General features: G+C 41.7%; 1 protein-coding gene across 1 annotated transcript in view; it reads left to right on the top strand.

The window, feature by feature from the left end:
• Nucleotides 1–2,044: 2,044 nt before the first annotated feature.
• DNAJC6 (DnaJ heat shock protein family (Hsp40) member C6) overlaps nucleotides 2,045–25,694 on the top strand; it is a 139,015-nt gene continuing 115,365 nt past the window's right edge. The window contains exon 1 of the mRNA XM_080801782.1: nucleotides 2,045–2,238. Coding sequence (XP_080657908.1) covers nucleotides 2,124–2,238 — 115 coding nt within the window. The 5' untranslated portion in view covers nucleotides 2,045–2,123. The remainder of the gene's footprint in view (nucleotides 2,239–25,694) is intronic.

Below are 25,694 nucleotides of genomic sequence, written 5' to 3'. Positions count from 1 at the left end.
TTATCAATTTTTCTTCTTATGGATCATGCTTTTAGCAACATGTCTAAGAACTCTTTGCATAGCTGTTGATCCTAGAATATTTTATCCTGTTTTTTTCTAAAACTTTTATAGTTTTACAATTAAGTTTGCAATCTGTTTGACTTGAATTTTGTATAAAGTGTGAGGTTTAGGTTGAGGTTCATTTTTTGGCCAATGGATGTCCTATTGTTGTAGCATCACTTGTTGAAAAAGTTATCTTTCTTCCATTGAATTGCTTTCACATCATTGTCAAAAATCACTTGGGCACATTTGTGTGGGTCTATATCTGGGTTCTTTATTCTGTTTCATTGACTTATGTATCTTATCCCTCTGTCAACACCACACTATTTTGATAACTACAGAGGGATATCAGGTAGAGTGATTCTTGCCACTTTTCTTTTTCTATGGAACTTAGAACTTACTTTTTTACCATTTTACTTGGGAAGAAATCTCAAACTTACAGAAAGCTGCAAAAATAACAATAGTACAAAATATACCCATGTACTCATTATCCATATTCACCAATTATTTAACCTCCTTCAGACTTATTTATTTATTTAGACAGAGAGAGCGTGAATGCACAAGCAGGGGGAGTGGCAGGCAGAGGGAGAGGGAGAAACTGGCTCCCCACTGAGCAGGGAGGGCTTCCTTTGGGGGGCTGGGGAGGGCCGGATGAGGCCTAGATCCCAGGACCCTGAAATCATGACCTGAGCTGAATGCAGACACTTAACTGACTGAGCCACCCAGGTGCCCCTTTTCAGTCTTCTTTAATCTAGAATATCTCCAAGACTTTTTTTTATCTTTAATGGAAAGAATTGACACTTTTGAAGAATACTGAACCACCCCCACCCCCACTTTTAAAGTGCAGTTCTCATTTGGGGTTTATCTTAGATTTCCTTATGATTAGATTCAGGTTGCTGTGCATATGTGGCCAAAATATGACAAAGCTGATGTGTCTTTCTCTAGTGTAACACATCTGGAGGCACTCACATTTCATTTGCCTCCATTTTAATTTTGATCACTATGTGAAGTTATTGTATGATATTTGTTTGGGCCTTAAAAATGTAATTTCATGATCCCACCCAACATATAACCTTTGTTAAGGTTTTATATGTGTAACCTGCCCTCCCTGATGCTGTTTTTTTTTTTTTTTCCACCTGGTAAGTGTGGATTAATAATTTCTCTCCCATGAATATAATTTGGACGGTTAAATAAGGTCGTATATGTAAAATCTGACACATAAAAAGCACCCCATGGATACACTTCTTGCGGCCAGCAAGTGTTAAGGGATCTTGGCTTGGATCTTGCTCTCAGACACTCCAGATGACAAGCAAAATCATGACAGAGACAAAGTGGTGGGGGCAGCCTCAATTCTGCCATTTCGGGTTCCCCAAAGGGAAGACGGGAAAATGCCTCCCACCCCATGGGGTGCTGTGCGGTTTAACAGCATGTATGTAAATGTGCCTGGACACAGACTGGGTCCTCAAAAAATCATTAGTGATTCCTAAGCTGTTGTATGAGGAGAGTAGGACTATCTGCCAGACTTAACAATTAAAAAAAATATATATATATATACATATATATATATATAATGTGGGATCATTCTGAGGCAACAGCAAGGTACGAAAAAACATGGTTAGCGCCCAGAACTTGGGAACTATCACCATTTAGCAGCTATGGGCGGATGACTCCAGCTCTGGAGCTTCAGTTTTACCATGTGTAATTTGGAGATAAAAATCAGCGCGCTTCCCCGGGGATTCCGGTGTTAATTAAGGATGCCCAGCAGTACCTGGCACTCCGTCGCCGTCTTCTGAATGAAGGGCGGGGGACTGAAGCGTTCACCTGCACAGCTGCCTGGCGCTCCGAGGGCTTCCTGAGGGGGCGCCTCGCGCCACCGTCCACGCCTCCGGCGACCGCACCCCGCGGGCTGGGCTCGAGCAGCCACCCCCCCCGCCCCGCCCTCCTCGGCGGCCGCAAGCTCCTCCCCCGGCGGCCGCGTCCACCCCCGCGACCGCCCCGCACCTGCAGACGCGCGGCGGCCGGGGAAGCGCTAGGCCACCCTCGGGCGGCGGCGGCGGCAGCGGGGGAGGGGCGCGGGCGCACAGATGGGAGCAACTGAGAAGGGCGGCAAGAAGAGCCGGAGGCTGTTTTCTTCTCTGCGGCCGTGGAAGGCGACCCGGCGGCTGTGGAGGACGCGCTCGGCTCCCAAGGCGGCGCAGGGTGAGTGTGGTCGCGCCGGGGGGACCTGTTACAGCGCGCGGCTGGCGCGGACTGGACTGCAGGAGGGCCGCGGTGGCTCCCGCAGCCGGAGGCGGCATCTCGGGCCCACCTCTGGGTTCCTGGGACCTCAGGGCGGGGGGCGGCGCGACCTGGATGTCTGGCCTGGCCCGGGCGACCCTCCACCCTGACCTTCGGCCCCTGTGACAAGCCCGATCCCCCAAGCTCTCACCGGGCTGCTCACCGAAGTGCGGGGGCCGGTCTCGGCGCGGTCCCCTTTCTCCTTCTACCTCTAAGCATCTCTCGTTGGGCCAGGTGGTTGCAGCTTGTTTCCTGCAAAAGCCCCTGTCTGTAGGTTTGACTGGGGACCGGAGGAATTCAGGCTGCCTCCGAGACACAGTCTACTCAGTTTTGCGTCCCGCCCAACACCTGGCCGGTTGCCTGCAATGCAGTAGCCATCGGGGGTGGGGGGGGGGGAATGAATCTGGACCCAAGGTTACCTTCAGGGTCTTCCCCATCTGGACCCACCCCCTTTCCAACCTGTCTGCGGTGATTCCCTGTTCGCTGCTAAGCTCTAGTCCCCATAAACTACTTCCTAAACACAGTACACCCTGTCCCCACCATGGCCTTAAATCACATTTATTCAGTCACTGATTAACTCCATTCATTCCTTCCACAATTTGTATTGAGCTCTTACCGTGTGCTGGGGCCTGGAGCGAACAAGATAGGAAAGGCCCAGCTCATGGCACTTCTTCTAGGGGGAAAACAGACATTACACCCCTAAGATAGGTAAATATCCCCATTACAGATTGCTATGTGTGCTGGGAAGGAATCACAAAGTGTGCTGGGAGAGGAAAAAAGGCAGAGTTGCCCCGGCTTACAGGGCAGACGGACAGGGAAGACCTCTTTGAGGCAATGTGATTTAAACCGAGACCGGAACACTGAGTAGGAGTTACACTGAGTAGGAGTTACTCCAGCATGGAGCCTGGGGAGAGCATTCCTGCCAGCGACAATAACAAGTGGAAAAGGTTCCCAGTGTGCCTGAGCTTAGCACCCGGAAAGTGAGGGAGGCAGGGCCTAGATCAAGGTCTGGGTAGGGCATGATGAAAAGAGTTCGGATTTTATTTCTAAAGCGAGCTGGAAGGCTACTGATGTGTTCTCAGCAAGGCTGTGACATGATCTGCTAGCTCACTGCCTTGTGTGTATTTACAGTGGCCATGCCCTCAATCTCAGTCTGCCCATCCATCAGGGATGCACAAATGCCTTTTCCTCTGTGAAGCCTTTCCTGGGGTTTCTGCCACCTGTAACCTCTTTTTGAGTAGGGTCTCTGGCACTGTTCACCGGGTATTACAGATTCCACGTGGGTGGGTTCTCATCTGTTTCATCATTGCCTCCCCTACCAGGCTATGTCCAGGCTTGGTACTTTCTAAATACCTGTTTGCTAGACTGTGTGTGTGTGTGTGTGTGTGTGTGCGTGTGTGTGTGTCCTGTCTTGTCCTTTCCATCTGTTTCTGTCATCTGAGGATTCTTTATCTGAGAGACTGACATGCCTTGATTTCTAAAATGGCCGACCTGATCCAGGGCAGAAGCTATACTGCACCCCGGCCCTGTCATTGATACAGCCCTCCGCCCCCCTCCACAGGATTGTTTTGAAGATTAAATGAATTGATGAGTTAAATGAGTTAATAAGTGTGAAGTGCTAACACAGAGTAAACATTCTAAAACTAAATTTGACCCAAAGCAAGAATTATCTTTTAAATATTTATTTATTGATTTAGAAACAAGCTTTTCTACTGTTGGTAGTTAGACTAAGGCTTGGTATTGTTATCTTGCCGGCTTTCAAAGAATGTGTTACTACTTTTAGTCAATGCACAATTAAATTCCTTGCCGACTGCCACTAGACCTTAGTAGGTCTGAAGGCTAACCTCCCTTTTACTTTAGCTTGCCTGAGGAGTTGAAAAGAAGGGTCACTGCAACAAGTATTCCTTGAGTGATAATTACATGCAGAATGTAATTCCAGGTGTTGTGTGAATGTTTACAAAAGAGGACTACCTGGATATTTCTACTGTAGTAAAATGGGTTAGAATAAGTCTCCTAGTTCTATAGTGTTTAAAGCCAGTTCTGTACTGTGTATACAATTGTCCTTTCTTCTCTGTTTCTGTCCTAGAGGTCACCCATGGCTTCTTGGAACCCACTGCCACACCACACTTCTTTTTCTTCTTCTTCTTCTTCTTCTTCTTTTTTTTTTTTTTAAGATTCTATATATTTGTCAGATAGAGAGAGTGTACACACAAGCAAGGGGGAGCAGCAGAGGGAGAGGGAGAAGCAGGCTCCCCAGTGAGCAAGGAACACTATGAAAAACTTGATCCCAGGACCCTGGGATCTTGACCTGTGCCTAAGGCACTAACCAACTGAGCCACCCAGGGATCCCCACACCTCTTTTTTCTTAAGTAGAATAATGGTTGATCACTATTTCTCTACTTCTTCTCCCATACAACCTGGAGATAAGGCCATGATAATGTCTTATGTTATAGGGTACATTACAGTTTATAGAATAGATCAACTACAAGATCTTGTTTCAATCTTGACAGCACACTGGAAGACGGGAGGACAGATGGTGTTTATTTTTCCCATTTTATAGATGAGAAAGGTGAAGTAAGAGACAGACTGACTTGCAGGAGGTCATATGACTGGTGAGTGGCAAACTCAGGCCTGATTGTCCGTACAGCATTCTTTCTGCCGCATCTCCCTGCACAAAATAAACATGTTCCAAAATCTATACTCATGGAGAGAAGTAAAATTGATAAATATCATGCAATAAAAGAAATCCATTTCCCCATTTAATTTTTTTTTTAAAGGCGGCCTGAATTTCTCATAATGATGGGACATCATCTCATAAGTGATGGACACCAATTTGGGCATCTCAAATCATGTGCTTTGGTGCCAGACTCTGATTACAATCTGCCATTAGTAAGTGGCACAGTAATAAGCTGTGTGATCTTGGGCAAGGTGCTAAATCTTTTAAAAACTCAGTTATATATCATATATAAAATAGAGATGATAATTCCTATGTCACAATGTTACTGTGATGATTACATGAGTTAATGTATATAAAGTGCCTGGTATATAGTAGTGTACAGGGTGGTAGTTATTTTTATTAATATTAGTCCAGATAGTGTACCATATGATCATATTCCCAACAATGGTTAGTCACAGGACTGGAAAGCTTAGTAACCTATGGGAATAAAACTTGGTTGGGAAACTCCTTAGGGGCAGGTGTTCCTTCTGTACTAATAAGAAGGTCTTTCACAGCATCTTTTTTGTTCCCACCTTTTTTTTCCACCAGGAGGCTGCAAGTGAGAAGCTTTAGGTTTAGGGGAATCTTGGCATCTTTTCAGCCTAACACTGTGTCCTGAATATAGAAGACATTCAATAAATATGTTTGTAATGAAAAGATCCTTTAGGAGATCCTATCTATCTATCTATCTATCTAGACAGACAGACAGACAGACACACACACACACACACCCCGCCAAAGAGAATACATCTGCAGTTTACTACTAGTAATTGCAGATGCATTCTTGTGACTGTAAGTAAGATAAATACTTAGAAGAACAATTACTAGGTTAAAAGGTATATGCTTTTTTAATTTGGAAAAATAGCTGACCTCCATACATTTGTGCTAATCTAGCTTCTACCAGGAGTGTGTGCGATTCTTGCCAATACTGAGTACTGTCAGACTTTTTAATGTTTGCCAGTTCCATGGGTGTGAAATGGTACTGCATGGTTGTTTTGTATTGAATTTCCTTAACAAATAATGAAGTAAAGATCTTTTCACATGAATTTTGGCCATGTGTGAATAAGGCCTATTTACGTCTTTCCCCATTTTTTGTTTTAACTTGATGGTTTGTCTTTTTCTTATCTAATAATTTGTTGGCTTACATGTCCAAACAACTTCAAAAAATATACCTAAGCATGCGAGCTATTCCAAATGGGAATATGAACAGGCTGTGCCCAAAGGAATTTAACACCCCAAATGCTTCCAAACTTTCTAGAGAATGATATTTTAGACAAATATCAAAGCCTTTACGTTATAGAGAAGGGAGTGAACAGTTGGTGGATTGGTGAAAGTGTTTTGTAAGAAGTAGGTCTTGAAACAATGGTGGAAAACTGGCCCCGAGTTTCTCCCACCTGAAATTACTTCCCTGAAATCCTGGTGGGGCAAAGAACTCTTTCCCGAGCTGCAATATTCCATGGAAAGACAGAGACTGGAACTTGAATCAGTCTCCATTAGCAGATGGTGCTCTCCAGGACGAGTTACTTGGAGAGGAGGATAGGTGATCTGTGGTTTAATCCTTCATTGCCATTTCTAACCATATACCCTTAAACACAAATCACATTGAGTGGAAATAATGATTACTACTGAGGGATATTAGAAAGATCAAATGAGATCATAAATATGAAAAGCCTCTGTAAATACAAGGATATTTGCTAGGTTCTGTGAATTCAGTAACACTGTTCCAGAGTGGGAAAAACTCATTGACCTACAATCTTTAGGTCCTATTCTCTATGATCTGTTCTGCATACGGGTGCATGATGTTGAACATTAGTTCTCCAAGTGTGGTCTCCAGACTAGCAGCATCAGCCTCTCCTGGAACTTTTTAGAAACGCAGAGTGCTGGCCCCCACCTCAGAGCTACCAAATCAGAAACTCCGGAGGTAGGGTCCAGCAATCCGTCTTAACAAGCCTTGTAGTAATTCTGATGTATGACAATATCAGAATGGTTTGAGAACCACTGGCCTAGTGCAATGTGCAAAGACTTTAAAGTCAGCAAATGTGTGTTCTAAAATGTTAACTCTCTCATTTGCCAGCTTACAGCATGAGCAAGTTACCAGGCCCCTCTTGGGCTTACAAACTCTCATCTTTAAAAGGAAGATGGTGTCACCTCCCTCACAGTGTTGTTTTGAGAACGAAGTATCCTAGCTATGCTACTTTTTAGCTCTGTATCCTTTGACAAGTCACTTCTCCTTTCTGCCTCATTTTTCTCATCTAAAAAAGATGGAATGGCAAGAGTTATCACATACGTAGTGTTTTACTCTGTGCCAGCCACTGCCCAAAACCTGTGCATATTTTAATTTTATTTAATTCTGACAGTAAAGTTCTTTTGCCATCTCTGTTTTGCCATGAGAAAACTGAAGCACAGAGAGGTGAAGTAACAAAGTTACACACCTCATAAGCTGGGATTCAGACCCAGGCAGGGTGCTGTGAACGTTTTTGCTTTCAATAATGCTTGAAAACTAAGTTATCAATAAACATCTGAAGATGATGGTGCGAAGAGTGCCTGGCACAGAGTAGGTGCTCCATGTATCAGTTCCCTTCCTTTGCCTTGTAGCCTGGGTTCATGGGAGCCTCTGCAGCTTTTCTTATAGTCATGCTGCCCTCCTGTGTGGTGAACCTCTTTGCAAACCTTCCTCCACCCCCAGGTGGCAACTTTTCTCTATTCACCTCCTTTATGGCCACTTGGATGCTCTGAGCAAATCTTACAGAGGCCTGGTGGGATGGAGGAAGACAAAGTGAAGCCACCCTGCTGTCACCACCTCAGCGAGTTTTTAGAAGAGGGTCAAGGCCAGTCACTGAAAGGTCATTAGGTCTGCCTAATGTGGGACATAGCCTTCAAGCCTCTTTTGCTCTCAAATTTCCAAGAGAATATAAAAACTCTTTTTTCGTTCATTTTTTTCCTTCAGTGTAAAATTTATAGCTGGGAAGTTGAACCCACAATATTAACAGCAGCATTTTTTCTTTCATTTTTGTTTTACAAGGACAATAAAGAGCCTGATTGTTTTTTCAGTTCAGGGTTTCACTCATTGTTCTTGAAAATTCTGTTTGGTTTTGCTCACAAGATGGCCTCCCTTACCAGGCATGACTCACTGGTCTAGTGACTCAGAAGTGGCATCAAACAAGACAAGGACTGTGCAGAGCCTTGAAAGGACTTGGTGGCCAGTGGAGCCTGTTTGAGCTTTCGCTAAACCCAGCTATTGACAGAGGGCATCATTTCCCTTAATGGGTGTTTACAGAGATCCTTGATACCAGTTTCTTTAAAGTGCAGGGTCTGTCGGAGACACTGCTTTGTTTTGGAAAGCTCTAAGGCTTGAGCCCATTCTGGTCCCTCAACTGGTTTGAGGTTTACTGTAGGATGAGACAAGGCTTCGGAGAATTCACCTGACCCTGCTTGGAATGGCCCCAAAAGTAGAGGTCAGAGGCTTTTGTAAATATTGTAGCAGGAGGGAAAGTAAAGGCTCTTTTTTTTTTTTTAAGATTTTTTTTTTTTTAATTTATTTGACAGAGATTACAAGTAGGCAGAGAGGCAGAGGAGGAAGCAGGCTCCCTGCTGAGCAGAAAGCCCGATGTGGGGCTCGATCCCAGGACCCTGGGATCATGACCTGAGCCAAAGGCAGAGGCTTTAACCCACTGAGCCACCCAGGCGCCCCAGTAAAGGCTCTTTTTATTTGAAGAGGACTGCAAACCTCTTTCCACTTAATTAAAAACAACAACAACAACAACAATTAAGGATGGATAGAGATGAACTGATATGTGATAATGCAAATAGAGCAAAACTAGTCAAAGATATTCGCCATACAATGCCTCCAACTCTCCACATTTGTGAAACTTTTCAAAGTACAATGTTGGGTAAAATGTAGGTACCTCTGGAAATGACCACGTTCTTGGAAACAATTGGCTTCCTTTTTAATTTAAATGGCAGCCCATTTCCCACCTCCTTACTCCTCCTAGCCTTAGTCTTTTTTTCATGGGAAGCCTACTTGATTAAAACTCACCTCCTGGAGTGAGGCTGGCAGGGGGTAGCTACTCCTTTATGCCAAGGCCTGTACATTCTTTCTGATGTGTTACTCTCACAGCAGCCCTACAAGCTAGTTATTATTTTCTATAGAAGGTGCGGAGGGGTAAACTTGACCCAGGTCACAAGGTAGTAATATTAATCTCACAGCATTTATGGAGCCCTCACTTTATGTGTCAGGCTTTGTGCCACGCACTTTACATGTATTAACTTGGTTGAACCTCATCCAGCCCTAGGAGGTAGGTTCCATCATTGTCTTGTCTTACAGATCAGGAAGTATAGACATAGAGAAGTGTAGGAGAGGGTCCCAGCTTACTTTAGGGGCCAGGACATAGCAGAGCCCATGTTTGAACCATCTCTCCTGCTTTATAGCCCCTGCCCTACTATTTAAACCCAAGCCTTGGCATTCCTCTACCTAATCAGTAAATCAGCATACCTCTTAGTAACCTCTTGCCCTGAAGGCACAGGCTTCTTGAGGACCGAATGCTTTCTTCAGCACTGTGTCATTCCTAGTGCTCAGAGCAGTGCCTGGCACAATGAATATTTATTGAACAAAAGTGCACAAATGGTGGCTTCTTACCACTTACTTCTCTCCTCTCTGCTCCCAAAGGTGCTCCTAACTGGGCACATTTTGGCCATCCTGGACTTGGTCCTTGGAGATGGAGATGCCTGTTTCTTTGTGGTCTGTGCACCAACATGGTTCATTTGGTGCCCAGCAAGGAGTTCCAGTGAAGGCAGATTTTCCTCACTGATCTTGAGTTGTCAAAGAGAAGCATAAAGGTATTACCCACTGCCAAGGAAAGATGGGAGCAAAAACCAAATACTTAAGATTTTCCAAAACTTTCAGGGAGTCTTTCAGTTGTGGCAGCTAGAAATCAACTCCAGGACCCCTAGTGGCCATGGCAAGCTTTCACTCTACAGCTATATTTGACTCTTGGGCTACAGTAATGACCAGGTGCACGCTAGCAATTAGTTCTCTTAAATGTGCCCAAGTATGTTGATAATTATACCTTACATTTATATAGGGCTTAGTTTGCCAAGTACCACGTCTGTTCTCCCTTTTGATCTTCTGAAAGGCATACCCAGGGCAGGTATGATTAGCCCCACTTTATAGATGAGGAAGCTGGTGCCAGAGAGGTTGTCACTACTTCCACCACTCAGTTAATAGTGGTAGAGACATGTCTTCGACCCTCTTATCTCAACTCCCACTCCTGCAGATTGTCCATGTCAGTATTGCATTTATCCCAGCAGTTTCTGGGGAATGAGAGCAACAGGTAGGTTTTCTCGTTGTTGCTCTGCTAACAGCTTAGTGAGGTCCTGCATTGGGTTGTTAGTCTTTTTGGATATCACTTTACCCATCTATAAAGGGAAATAACCCTCCCTCCCCATCACCTAGAGTATACCTGGAGCAGAGGAGGTGGTGAGGAGTCAGCACTTAAAAAAAAAAAAAAATCAGAGTGAAGATATTTGGAAGGGACTATGATGACCTTGATCCATTTTTTCATAACATAAATTAAATGTCACTTCCTCTCACCACCTGTTTAAAATGGCATGTCTGTTCCTTCATTACCGTGCTTCATTTTTCCTCATGGCATTTATTGCCATTTACTGTATGTTTACATTTGTTTGTTTATGGTCTGTCTGAATACTCTCACCAAAATGTAATAGCCACAAGAACAGGATTTGGTCTGTTTTCTGCACTCCTGAGTCCCTAACAGATGGAATTCTACCTGGCACAAATCACCATTTGTTCAGTGAAGGAATGAAGGAACGAATCTGAGCTATGTAATGATTGAAAGTAAGCTGGAATTGGATGATTGAAAGATTTGCTTGAATTTTCCTTGCCCTCTAAGAGAGGGCTCTCAAGGTCTGGCTTCCTCATGCCTGTTTCTGGCTCAGTCTTTACAATCAACTTATGCCCAGATGAAATGGGTTCAGTAATCCGTGTCCATGCAGCAGACATGGGTCACTGTATGCCTCGGTATTGTAACAGCCTGTGAGCAGCTTGAGGAGTAGGACTGGACCCCACTACTTAGCATGGAACTTGGGCCACAGAGAAGTAAAAGAAATAATTGTTGAATGAATGAATCTGAAAAAGAAAACAAGGCACAGGTCTCTTAATTCTCTCCAAAATTAAAGTCTCCCTTCGAGAATAAGCTTGGCACATGGCACAGACCTTCTCCTTTGAACCTGAACCAAATCTCTACAGAGCCTAGGAGGCACTAAACATTTGGTTCCCTAATCTAAGAGAAGGAAAGGCAAGCCTAGACTCCAGATCCAGTTCCATGCCATGTTTTGGAATTTGTGTTTACGTCGGCCTTCATCCCCATCCTTTCTGCTCTAGCATAAGCAAAATTATCACCCCGCACACTGACTTGCATGCAATTATCAGAGCTCGGGTGCTCCTGCGTTGAGGGACTTCGCCCCTGAGACCGCTGACTTTCTGTGAATGACAAATCAAAAGTCAGGTTTGCAGAATCAGCTGGACTTTCCTGCTCATTTGCAGCAGAGGGAGGAAAGAGAGAATGAAAGATTCTGAAAATAAAGGTAAGGGGACAACTGCCGAGGGGAGGCTAAAAGATCTAGGGATGAAATGTTACTCCACAGATATGGTTAGTTTGTATTGATGGCCGACTTTAAATTACTGTGTATATCTATTTTTAAAATTCTGGTTATGTAATAAACATGACTCTTTTTTTTTAATGACTGGCTTCTGGTTTCCAAATATTGTGTCATTCAATTTTCCATATCCTTGCTACCAAATAGAACAATATTTTTGCAGTCTTCATTTAATCTTGGCTGAATAACACACATTTCCATTTTACAGATATTCTTGTAAGCGCTCCCAGGATTTTGATAATTTTATTTTTGGAGAGTTCACAATAGTTAATTAATATGTAAGTTTTCAATGCATTATTGCAATTGGAATATCTGAAATACTTCGGACTTTTACAGCTTGGGTTTATAAGAAAAATGTTGACAGAGAATGAATGAATGTTAATCCTTTCAGGAGGACCCAATGGAGAGCCATCACTGACCTTCAAAACTGTTTATCTTGCAGAGGTGCTCACAGTCAAACTACCCCCACCCCTCTGGCCTCCAGACTCTAGATCCCTGGTTCATTATCACCACCCCCCACCCCATTACTCGAATTCGGTTTGAGGCAAGGGGGAAGAGAAAAATGGATTTAAATGAAAACTCAGGGAAGGACAGGGCTAGTATTACTAAAATGAGCCAACCAAAATTTTAGTTCAATAACAGGGATTCTGGGGTTTTAAATTCCGACGCTCCTTAAATTTTCTGCCGCAGTTGGGGGAGGAGCGATAGACCCCCAAGGTCTCCGGAGGCTACACGTGTTCGCTGACCCTGTTACCGGAAGGAGTCCTTCCTGCTGCGTCGCTCCTGCTCCTGGTCGGAGTGGCAGTGGAAGGCGCAGAGGGGCCCGGCTCCCGGGAAAGCCACCTCCCCCCGCCCCCCCCCGAAAGCTCCAGGGCAGCCGCCGCAGCAGAAGACGCCATCTCCGCGCCGCCGTGCCCAGCCTCTGCTTCCCGAGCGCTAATTTTAGGGTTTGCCCGCCCCCCTTTTCCCCTCTAGCTTTCGCGGTTCTCACACCCGAGCCGCTGCTCAGCGGTTTGCACCTCACCCTCTCCTCCCTGTGAGCTCCGCGTTAAGGAGGCCCCAGCACTTTGCCCTTGGACACCCGGGCTGGGGTGCGTAGGTGGAGGCTGGCACGCAGCAGGTTACTTGCGCCCACCGAGCCTCTCCGAGACACCCCGAGTTAAGTTGTTTGGGTGACCAGGAAGATGATACAGGCCCCAAGCCTTCTCCTCCCTTTACGCCAGGCCCCCCAGGCTTGCTCTTCCCCAGACCCGTACCCAGCTACTCTCTGGTTTGTTGTAAGATTCCCACCTTGTGATGGTCAGTGATGTTTATTCCACATTAAAAAAGGAAACCCCCCTCCCCCGACAACAAAACAAAACAACCAAAAAACCAAACCAAAACCAAAAACCACCAGAAAGCCAAGACACAGAAAGCAAAACCCCAAAGCCACAAACAGCCTGATGCCGATATTTTAATCTACTGAACTGTTTGTAATGAAGTCTCCCAAGCAATGCAACTTTCTGTAATTGAGGCTTTAAAAGGGGCAAGGGTAGTTGGTGTTGGTAGTATTAATATCTAATAGGCTCTGGATCATTCACATCCCTGTATTGATCTGTGGTTTTGATGTTTAAGTTTTAATTAAGCAGCCTTAGGTGGGGGAAAAGAGCTATGTATGCATGGGCCTGGCAAGTGGAAAGAGGGCCTCTGCACTGCTAAGCCAGCCTCTGGTGAACAAACAAAACCAGCGCCTGTGTAATCCAAAGTATTTAAATGAACTCAAGAGTGTTATTTTTCCCTGTGTTGTTTTCAGTGGCCAGAGAAAGGGTTTTTGGGAAGAAAAAAGAAATTGCTTATATGCCATGTCATGCTAGGCCATGCTCATGTTTTCAAAAAAGTTAAGACTGTCTCAATTGGAGGCTCTGGATGGGGCTAATATTCCCTATTGTTTGCAATTTTACCGCTCAGTTTCTCAGTGTGTCAGTGTGTTTTAAGCTTCAAATCCCTAGCTGCTTTTTGAGGGGAGTTGGTATTTAGAATTTTGTTTCTCTTTGTTTTGGACAGAGACTTTGATTGGGAGTCAGGATAGTCACTAATTTATTAGTGACTAAGGACAAGACCCTTTATTCCTTTGGATCTTAGTTTCCTTAAAATGGAGAAATGTTAGACTGGATCACTGCCCTTCAGATTGTGGATGGTAAGAAAGTACTGTAGTGGGTCTTGAACAACATTTTAGAGAGATGACATAGAATAGAAAATGTCACACACCAGTGCACGTGGTAAGGGTAACCATTGTTTACTGAAACTTCTGTTAGGGGTACTTAGGCTTGTTTATGCATGTAGGTACAGACTGTCTTGATGTCAGATGTGTTTCTTACTGGGAATTCCAGTCAGGGGTTTGAGAAACACTGAAATACAGCATAGCTTACTAATTTGGTTTTCAAGGAGTCTATGAAGTGATATGCATGTCCATTTTGTTTATGTATGAGGAGAACATCAATAGTTTTTCTCAGATTTTCAAAAAGGTCTAAGATTCCCCAAAAGGTTCCAAATGATTGTTTTTCTAAGGTCTTCCAAGACCCTTCCAAGCTGATTTATTAGTGATCAAAGAATCTTTTCAGGGCCAGGAGATGCTTATGTGTTGACAGAGAGCAGTTGAGTATACAATGTGAGGTGTGTGTGTGTGTGTGTGTGTGTGGTGCCTTTGCCCAGCGGTGAGGAGAAGGTGTGACCATGGTAACCACACCATGAGAGTTATTTGTAGGTTCCAAAGTACCAGTTGGTGACCTGAATATGAAACAACTATCTAAAAATTTGATTCTTTATGCTGAAAACTACCACAGAAAAATTGTTAAAATGTTGCAAATTGTTTGGAAGTCAACTCTCCTTGCAAAGACTGAAAATGAGAATCAGATAAAATCTGAGGAAGTTGGGGACGCCTGGGTGGCTCAGTGGGTTGAGGCCTCTGCCTTCGGCTCAGGTCATGATCCCGGTGTCCTGGGATCGAGCCCCGCATCGGGCTCTCTGCTCAGCGGGGAGCCTGCTTCCTCCTCTCTCTGCCTGCCTCCTCCTCTCTCTCTGCCTGCCTCTCTGCCTACTTGTGATCTCCGTCTGTCAAATGAATAAATAAATCTTTAAAAAAAAAAAAAAAAAATCTGAGGAAGTTGATGGGGCAAATAAATCATCAGGATATTGGTAGGCAGAAACTGAATTTTTATAAGCTACCATCACATGACTAATGTTCAATAAATGATGAGTTGTGATTTAACAAATGCCTGTCTTTTTCCTCCTTTTGGTGCCTCCTATCTTACAGTTCAGTGAAGATTTTATTTTATTTTATTTTAATTTTTAAAGGTTTCACTTATTTGAGAGAGACAGAAAACATGAGTGGGGGGAGGGGCAGAGAGAGAGGGAGAAGCAGACTCCCCACTGAGCAGGGAGGGCCCCCCCTGGGGCTTGACTCCGGGCTGGGGGGCTTGACTTGGGCTCCAGGGGCTCAACTTGGGACTTGACTTGGGGCTTGATTCCAGGACCCTGAGACCATGACCTGAGCCCAAGGCCGTTGCTTAACTGACTGAGCCACCCAGGTGCCCCTCAGTGATGCTTTTAAATACAAAAGCTATTGTATAACATTTACCCTGCATATCAAAATGCTTTGCAAACCAGAAAAAAAAAATTATGTATAAGGCAACTAAGGAGAAAATCATTGAATGAGTTAATAAGTAGATATTGGCAAACATGACAGCTAATTATAATAATAATGACCATAACTCCTATTTCATGAACAACTAGTACGGGAAAAGCTCTTTACATATTGTCACAACACTATAGGGCAGGGCATATTTGTGCACGTAAAGAAATGAATTAAAAATTTTGTATAGGTACACATGGCTAGAGAGTAGCAGAGTCAGGGTTCAAACCCAGTTCATTTTACCTCCAAACCACTCACATGGGAGGGCAGGGCTTGAGAATAAGTAGTGTGGTGAAGTTGCATAGTTATTAATAAAAATTTCAACATCATCTATTATTAGAAATAATTTACGTATTGTCAAAAGGGAAATGAGAAGCATAGAAATGATGGCTTTTGACTAATTTTCTGGATTGTGTTTATTTGGAAAATAGGCGTTCCAACTCAGCTTGAAAATTTCCTTTTATTTAGAAAGTTTCTGAGTATTTTGTGCAACAAGGTTTTAAAAGCAGTGATATGAAAGAATAGGAGTGGAGGATGTGAAAATTTGGTTGGAAAATTTTTTTCTACAGGAGTGTAGGGCAAAAAGTTCTTTTAAACTTTGTTATTTTCCTGTATTTTATTTCAGGAAAACAGGCATGGCATTTTTTTGAACAAATGGAAGTTATGTATAACGACTTAATGTGGTAAAACTAGGTGTGGAGCATTGTCTATGCCAGCAGTTCTCGAAAGAATTTGGATTTTCACTGAAAGTTATTACAAAATCTGATGGGGAGTTTGAATATAGACAGATCCAGGCTTTTAGGTACTAAATATTAAAAAGACTATAGTGTACATCTCCTAATCTATAATCCAAATACAGTAAGTGGAAGGAAATTAAAAGACATTTGTGATTTTTCTTAACCACTATGATTATGTTGAGACTTTTAGAGAAAACTCAAATTCTTTCAAGGATTTTTGTCATTTGCTGCTTGTGACTGGGTGGGTTGGAGAAATGGTATGTTGGCTGGGGTGATATGTAAATGGCTGACTGATTTCTTAGTCTTCAGGGCTAGCATGTGATAAAACTGGGTTTTCTGCCTGCTTTATTCTAGTGGTTCTCAAAGGTACCGCTTTGGGTTGAGGAGCAGGGACACACTGAAAATATGTAAGGGGCTCTAGAAGCTTTCACTGGGCAGAAACCAGAAATGCTATAGATGTTCTGCAATGTTCTAGACTGTTCCATTCAGTGACAAATTATCTCGTGTCTGGGGCAACTTTCAAATGTTTTGCTGAAGAGGTAAGTGAAAACTCTATACTTTTCTGAGCCTAGAACACACATTGGTTTTACACTGAAATATATATATATATATACAGTGAAATTTTCAGGATTAGAATGCTGTATAAATTGAGGAGAGATCATACTTAATTTTGTTCAGAAAAACCACTTCAGTTTCATTTTGAGATACTAAACAGGGAAATAGAAAACATTTTCATATTTATAGATATTTGTGTTATTCAGAGTATGCAAAACAACTCCTTAATGATTTTAAAGAATTTGAGCCAACATTACAACTTTTGGAGATTATATACTCAATTCTGTATTCCAGGTTCATTTAAAAAATTTGAACAATCTAGAGCAATGAAATTGAGCTGAGCATAAACTGTCCTCTTTAAGGCAGAAATACTGGGATGTAGGTATTAAAAATCTTCTGAAAAGCGATGTCACTGGTAACTGATTTTTATTTATGCTACTGTAACTGGCATTTTAAAATTCCACTCTCTAATTGCTTGTTAGGATATAGAAATAAAGCTGGTTTTTATTTGTTGACCTTATTTCGGGACCTTGCATGATTCACTTATTAATTTCAATAGTTTTAGATTTTTTTAGGTGGTTAGATTTCTGTGAATAATGACAGCTTTATATCCTCCTTTCCAATCCTTAGACTTTTTATCCCTTGCATTATTGTACTAGCTAGGATCTCTTTTTTTTTTTTTTTTTTTTTTTGACAGAAATCACAAGCAGGCAGAGAGGCAGGCAGAGAGAGAGAGGGGGAAGCAGGCTCCCTGCGGAGCAGAGAGCCTGATGTGGGGGCTCGATCCCAGGACCCTGGGATCATGACCTGAGCTGAAGGCAGAGGCTTTAACCCGCTGAGCCACCCAGGCACCCCTAGCTAGGATCTCTCTTGCAGTCCTGATCAGAGGAAAAGCTATCAATCTTTGGTCATTAAGTACAATATTTGATGTAGGATTTACATAGGTGATTTAAAAATCAGATTAAGAAAGTTATCTTCTATTCTTAGTGTGCTAAGTTTTTATCATGAATTTTTTAAAGTTTTTTTTTTTTAAGTTTTTATTTATTTGACAGAGATCACAAGTAGGCAGAGAGGCAGGCAGAGAGAGGTGGGGGAAGCAGGCACCCTGCTGAGCAGAGAGCCCGATGCGGGGCTCCATCCCAGAACCCTGGGATCACGACCTGAGCTGAAGGCAGAGGCCTTAACCCACTGAGCCACCCAGGTGCCCCTTAAAGTTTATTTTTATTTATTTATTTTTTTAAAAGATTTTGTTTATTTATTTGACAGAGATCACAAGTAGGCAGAGAGAGAGGAAGGGAAGCAGGCTCCTGGCCAAGCAGAGAGCCCGATGTGGGGTTCGATCCCAGTAGCCTGGGACCATGACCTGAACTGAAGGCAGAGGCTTTAACTCACTGAGCCACCCAGGCGCCCTTAAGTTTATTTTTTAAAATTTATTTATTTATTTATTTGAGAGCAAGGTTGTTGGGTGGGGGGGGAGGACAAGCAGGGAGAAGAGGCAGAGGCAAAGAGGGAAACAGACTCCCTAGGGAGCAAGGACCCTGATGTGGGGCTGGATCCCAGGACCCTGGGATCATGACCTGAGCCCCAAGGCAGATGCTTTACCCACTGAGGCACCCAGGTAGGTGCCCCTTTAGCAAAAGTTTTTTGGTATCATGACATCATGATTGTACTATTTTATTTTGTTGGTATGAATTACATTGTTGGTTTTTTTTTTTGAGTGTTAACTTTGCTCAACTTAGTTGTGATATGTTATCCTTCATATAGGTTGTTAGATTTGACTTGCTCATATTTTGTTGAGGAATGTTTTTGTTCATGAGAGAGATTTACCTATAATTTTCTACTGTGGTGGTCCCCTTGCCAGGTTTGGACATCAGGGTTTTACTGACTTTATAAAACAAGTTTGGAGATACTTCCTTTCTATTCTGTTCTTTGGAATGGTTTTGTAGGATTGGAATTATTCTTTTTAAATGTCTGGACGAGTTTACTGCTGAAATTATTTGGGCCTAGAAATTTTGTGTAGGAAGGTTTTAAGAGGTGGATTCATTTATTTTAATAGGTATAGATTTATTCAGATTTTCTTTTTCTTTTTATTAATAAGTTGTGTTTTTCTAGGAATTTATCCATTTTATCTGAATTTTCAAATTTATTAGTAAAAGGTTTTCTTTTTATCCTCTTAAGATCTTAATATTTGTAGGTTGTATGGTCTTGTCTCTCTCCTTTTTTTTCTTTTTATTTGGTGCTATTGGTATCTCTCTCTTTTTTTGATGCATATTGCCAAAGCTTTATGAATTTTATTAATCTTTGCAAAGAGCTAGTATTTTTAATTTGCCGTCTTTTCTATTATAAATTTGTTTGAGAGCTCATGAGTTCTTTTATCATTATTATTTACTTTTACACTCTTTGATTCCAGTTTTCTTTCTTTCTTTCTTTCTTTTTTTTTTTTAGATTTTATTTATTTATTTGACAGAGTGAGATCACACGTAGGCAGAGAGGCAGGCAGAGGGAGAGGGGGAAGCAGGCTCCCTGCTGAGCCGAGAACCTGATGTGGAGCTGGCTCCCAGGACCCTGAGATCATGACCTGAGCTGAAGGCAGAGGCTTAACCCACTGAGCCACCCAGGCGCTCCTGATTCCAGTTTTCTGAAATTTTTTCTAGTTTCTTGAAATAGAAGCTTATATCTCTGATTATCATTTTTCTTCCAAAAAATATTTTCATTTAAGGATATCGGTTTTCCTCTAAGCACAGCTTTAGCTGCATCCTGTTAGTTTTGTTCTGTCATATTTTTATTGTCATTTAGTTCAAAATATTTTGTAATTTCCATTGTGATTTTTTTCTTTTTTGGGCACACAGGGTCAGGTAGAAATGAACTACTTTTATTTTATTTTATTATTATTATTTTTTTAAAGATTTATTTATTTATTTATTTGACAGATAGAGATCACAAGTAGGCAGAGAGGCAGGCAGAGAGAGAAAGGGGGAAGCAGGTTCCCTGCTGAGCAGAGAGCCCGATGTGGGGCTTGATCCCAGGACCCTGGGATCATGACCTGAGCCGAAGGCAGAGGCTTTAAAACACTGAGCCACCCAGGTGCCCCGAAATGAACTACTTTTTTAAAAAAGTATTTATTTTAGTTCCAGTTAGTTAACATACAATGTTATATTAGTTTCAGGGGTATAAAATAGTGTTCCAGCAGTTCCTTACATCACCTGGTGCTCATCACAAGTGCGCTCCTTAATCTCCATCACCTATTTCACCCATCCCCCCACCCATCGAGAAATGTACTTCTTCATTACTAAGTAGCTGGGGAGTTTCTAGTTTTTCGGGCTTTTTTCCCCCCTTGCTGTTTGTTTCTAGCTTACTTTTCCTGTGGTCAGAGAACATACTTTGGATGATTTTAGTTCTTTAAAATTTGTTGCAATTGCTTTGGGGCCCTGCATATTGTTAATTGTTATATACATATATATATATACACACACACACACATTTATATATATATATATATTTTTATATATATGTTATATGTCTCTCTCTCTCTCTCTCTCTCTGTGTGTATATATATATATATATATATTTTTTTTTTTTTTTTTTTGAGGCTGATTGGACCTTTATTTTTAAAGTAGGCTCCATACCTAGTGTGGAGCTTAAACTCACAACCCTGAGATCAAGAGTTGCATGCTCTACTGACTGAGCCAGCCAGGTGCCTGCCTCTTACGTGGCTGCTAGAAATGAATGTGCATACTGAGGTTATTTGGTTCCATCTTCTATATATGTCAATTATATCACTTTTTAAGATCTTGTAGCTCAGATCTTATATATCCTCACTGTCCCGTTATGATTTTGGATTTGCCTGTTTCTCTTTTTATATTGGCTAACTTTTGCTTTATTTAACTTTGAGGCTATGATTTTTAGATGCATACCATATATATTTAGAATTGCTATATCTTTATTATGAAATGTCTCTCATATCTAGTAATGCTTCCTATCTTAAAGTCTACCTTTCTAATATTAACGGATCCATACCAGCTTTCTTGGAGCTCATACATACATGGTATATCTTTTTGCATCTTTATACTTCAGTTTAATTTTGCTTTTATGTTTAATCCATATCTTCTGTAAGTAGCATATAACAGAATTTTTTTAAAAATCCAGTCTGACAGTTTAGTCTTTAGTTCAAGTGTTTAAAGCATTTTATTTTTTAATTAATTAATTAATTTTTTAAAAAGATTTTATTCATTTATTTGCGAGTGAGAGTGAGAGAGAGCATGAGAGGGGAGAAGGTCAGAGGGAGAAGTAGACTCCCCACAGAGCTGGGAGCCTGATGAGGGACTCAATTCCAGGACTCCCAGATCATGACCTGAGCCGAAGGCAGTTGCTTAATCAACTGAGCCACCGAGGTGCCAATGCTTTTTAATATAAAAAGCATTTTATATTAAGGTCTACAGGTACCATGTTACTATTTGTTTCCTATCTGTGTCCCACCTACTTTACCGTTTTCTTTTTCTTTTTTTTTTTTTTGATTAATCAAGCATTATTTTTAACTTTCCCTTTTTCCTCTCTACTAGCATGTTACACATTTGTTTTCATTTTACTTTTTGTGTGTATGTGATTGGTCCAGTGCTACATTTACATAATCACATTCCAGACAAGTTAGGCTCTGAGAATACTTTAATTCTATTTACCCCGCCTTCCCTTCTCAATGCCCCCTCCCCTTCTGCCTCTTGTGTCATTATTAGAATTCATTTAAGTTATATATTTAATTCCTCAAGAGACCCCAATATTATTGTTTTTCACAATCAGTCTCCACTTAGATTTACTCACATATTTACTCTAGTCATTGCTTTTCATTACTTCCATTCATTCCCCCTGGGATCTTTTCCTTCTGCATAAAAAAAAACAAAACAAAACAACAACAAAAGAACTTCTTTTAGTATTTCTTGTAATGCATATCTGGCATGAAAGAATATTCTTAGTTTTTTGGTTGGGGAATGATTAGTTTCGCCTTTGTTTTTGAATATAATTTCATTGGATTTATAGAATTCTGGGGAGGAAGAATCCCCCCCCCCATTACTTTAATGATGCCATTCCATTGTCACTAGCTTTCTTCCTTTCTTGGAAAGATAGCTGTTAGTTTTATTTTTCCTGTTTGATGTTGCATCTTTTTTCTTTGGCAGTTTTTAAAGACTTTTCTTGGGATGACTGGATGGCTCAGTCAACCAACTGCTATCCACTCGTATCATGATCTCAGGGTGCTGGGATCAAGCCCCATGTCAGGTTCCCTGCTCAGTGGGGAGTCTGTTGCTTCTCCCCGCTCCCCAATGCTTATTTGCTTGCTCTCTCTCAAACAAACGAATAAAATCTTAAAAAAAAAACACTTTTCTTTATATATTTGGTTTTCAGCAGTTTTTCTAGGTGGGATTTTCCTTGTGTTTATCCTGCTTGGGGCTTTCAGACCTTCTTAAATCTGTGTGGCTTAATGTTTTTTTTTTTTTTTTAATTCTCATAATTCTCTGCCATTGTCTTTTCAAATATTGTTTTTGCTTTGTTCTTTTCTCTCTTTTTGGGATTCTAATTACTTATATGTTGAAACTTTTTACTCTGTTCCATACATGTCCAATTTTATTATCTGTATTCTTAGTCTTCATTTCTTTTCCATTTTGATTATATTTTGCTATCTTAGGACTCTCTAGCTCTTTGCTGTGTGTTATTACACAATCTGTTAACTTAATATCATTTTGTAATTTTCAGCTTTCAAGTTTTTATTAGATTATTTTAAATAATAGACTCTCAAGAAAGCAAAAACCAAAAAACCAAAAAAGACAAAAAAACCAAACCCAGGGGTCCCTGGGTGCCCAGTCAGTTGAGTGACCACCTCTTGGTTTTGGCTCAGGTTGTGATCTTAGGGTCATACGGTAGAGTCCCGTGTTGGGCTCCATGCTTTAGCATTGAGTCTGCTTCGGACTTTCACTTTTTCTCCCTCTGTGCCTCCCCCTGTTCTCTTTCTCTCAAATAAATAAATCTTTTAAAGAAATAGATTTTCCGGGGCGCCTGGGTGGTTCAGTGGGTTAAAGCCTCTGCCTTCGGTTCAGGTCATGATCCCAGGGTCCTGGGATGGAGCCCCGCATCGGGCTCTCTGCTCAGCAGGGAGCCTGCTTCCTCCTCTCTCTTTGCCTGCCTCTCTGCCTACTTGTGATCTCTGTCTGTCAAATAATAAATAAAATATTAAAAAAAAAAAGAAAGAAAGAAATAGATTTTCCATCTTACCTATTTCTTCAAATACATTAATCGCAATCATTTTAAAGACGATACTTATTAATTCCTATGTATGGGTCATTTGTGAATCTGTTTGTATTTTCTATTTTTCTTCTTGGTTCTCTTTCTTCATTTGCCTGACAGTTTTTATTAAATGTCCAGTATTGTGTATGGAGATGCTCTGGATGATATCTTCTCCTTTATGAGTACATTTACCCTGTTCTTTGCCCACAGGAGAAAGGAGATCACCTCAATCTAATCAGGCTTTCAGCCTAATTAAGTGTGTTTTGCAGACTTTTAAGATTTGGTCTGTTTCTGGGTTCTTCCAATCCTAGGCCCACAGGAGTACTGATTGAGAGAACCTTAGATGTTTTCCTCAGCAGGTCCTAAACTCCAATTTTTATCTTCCTAATACTGTGAGTGCACGGAATACTCTGAAAAAATGCTCATTCTGCCTTTCATCTCCTCGGCTTCTGAGCCTCTTACCCCATGCGGCTCAGTTAGCCATACTTCAAGGAGAAGCTCATGTCAGGTTCTCTTCTTTGAGCTTCTCCAGGACGTGACTTTTCAGTCCTGAATTCCTTTTTGTCACTGCAGCTCCAGAAGGATGTCTGAAGTTCTGCAGGCTTCTCTGCCTCTTAGCTGCCCTCTGCCCGGCTGCTCAACTTCTTGCCCCATGCCAAGAACTGGCAAATACCCTACTGAGCAAAATGGGCTTTCAGAATGCTGAGCTTACCTCTGTGAGCCTCATATCCCCCCAAGATCTGGATCCTCAAATCCCAACTGATCAGTAGCTTTCCCGTTGCTTCAAACAGGTGTTTTGGATTTTACCTGGCTTTCTGACTGCCCTCAGCAGAACTGTGGGTCTGCTGCATTCCACTCTGTTATAGCTGAAAGTTGAAGCCGACCGTGTTTGTTTTGTTTCATTTTAATGGGGGCTCTGTTAAAAAAATGAAAACAACAGAGCAAAGAAACTTCCAAGATATCAATGACATTACAAACATCTTATATAAATAAATAATAAAGGGTGTGTGCAGTTGATTTCTAGCTACTGTTTCTTGCTTTTTAAAAGCATGTCAGTATCTTCTTTCCCCATATGTTCTCTGAAATATGTATACATTTGTGTTGCCTTGTTCCAGAGAATAGGTATCTTAAGATACTTTTTCATTTTCCTGAGTCTGTTCCTTCTTCCAAATGTTTAGTAGTTTTGTGACTTTATGATTTGAAATTTTCAACTCTTACCTCCCAAGTTCCCTATGATTCTAAAATTCACAAAATAATTGGAGTGATTGCATTATCATTAAGTTTTAGAAAGCTTGATTCGAACCTTTTACTGTAGCTGAGTAGGTGTTTTTTTCAGTGTCCTTGTCAGGTGCAGGGTTACATGTGCTAGTCTCACCCATGAGCTTCGTGTCACCACCTATGCCCTCGGTTTCTCAAATTCAAGTTCAGTTCACGCGTTCATCTTGTATTTTTTGAGCACTTGTGCAGTAGACTCTCCTTCCTTCTCAAATACACATTTTTATAGTTCTAGGAATTAGGTCAGGGCAATAAATAGCTCTCCTCAAATGTGGCATAAAACTGAAGGGTGACTGAGTGACTGAGTGATTGGTGTATTACCCATTTGTGGAAATGTTTTTTATGTTTCTTCAAATTTCCTATTAAAATCAAACTAGCTAGGGTTGCCTGGGTAGCTCAGTTGGTTAAGCGTCTGATTCTTGATTTTGACTCAGGTCATGATCTCAGGGTTGTGAGGTTGAGCCCTGTGTTGGGCTCTGTTTTGGGTGTGGAGCCTGCTTAAGATTCTCTCTCTCCTTCTGACCTGTACTCTTCCTCCCTCAAAAAAAAAAAAAAAAAAAATCAAACAAGCTAGCATTCATTTTTCAGTCTTCAGATGGATTTCCCTACTCCTGTGCTAGTAATGTTCTATTGCTTGATTTGGTTCCTGGTTGTTTTTTGTTTTTTTTTTAGGTCCATTCAGTTTATGAAAATTCATAAAGCTGAACACATGATTGGATCACTTTTCAGTATGTCTGCTGCACTTACATAAAAATTTTTCACAGAACTAATGTTTTCATGTTAAATTTAAAAAAAAGTGTCAGGGGTACCTGGGTAGCTTTGTCAGTTAAGCGCCTACCTTCGGCTCTGGTCACGATCCCAGGGTCCTGAGATAGAACCCCACATCGGGCTCCCTGCTCAGAGGGGAGCCTCCTTCTCCCTCTGCCTGCCGCTCCCCCTGCTTGTACTCTCTTTCGCTCTATCTCAGTCTGTCAAGTAAATACATAAAATCTTAAAAAAACAAAACAAAAAATCTTTTAATTGAAAAAAAAGTGTCAAGGACAAAAGAGCTCAAGAATCACTGATCAAGGTCAGTCTCCAATCCCTAAAATGATTAAGAATGAGGAGGCTGAAGCTTGGGAAGGAGAAATTGCTTAGGGGTGGGCAGGGACTGGCAGTTAGGCTTCTCACTCCGGGTCTGTCTTGCTTTTCTAACTGGTTGAGTCATTCATATATGTGTGTGTGTGTGTGTGTGTGTGTGTGTGTGTGTTTTAAGTAACCTCTGAGCCCAACGTGGGCTTGAACTCACAATCTGGAGATCTAGAGTCACATGTTCTACTGACTGTGCCAGTCAAGCGCCCTTCTAACCAGTTGATTCAGGGGATGAGGAAAGATCGAGCATGCACTAACACTGGAGCTTGATGACATTCTCAGAACCCCAAATATATCTTACACGAGTCACCACTTAACTCCCCCACTCTGTTTCTGCCCTCTTCAACCT

The sequence above is a fragment of the Martes martes genome (genome assembly GCF_963455335.1).
Source record: "Martes martes genome assembly, chromosome: 4".
Taxonomy (NCBI): Eukaryota; Metazoa; Chordata; class Mammalia; order Carnivora; family Mustelidae; genus Martes; species Martes martes.
Note: the sequence above shows the minus strand (reverse complement) of the source record. Positions and strands in the feature narration are given on the sequence as shown.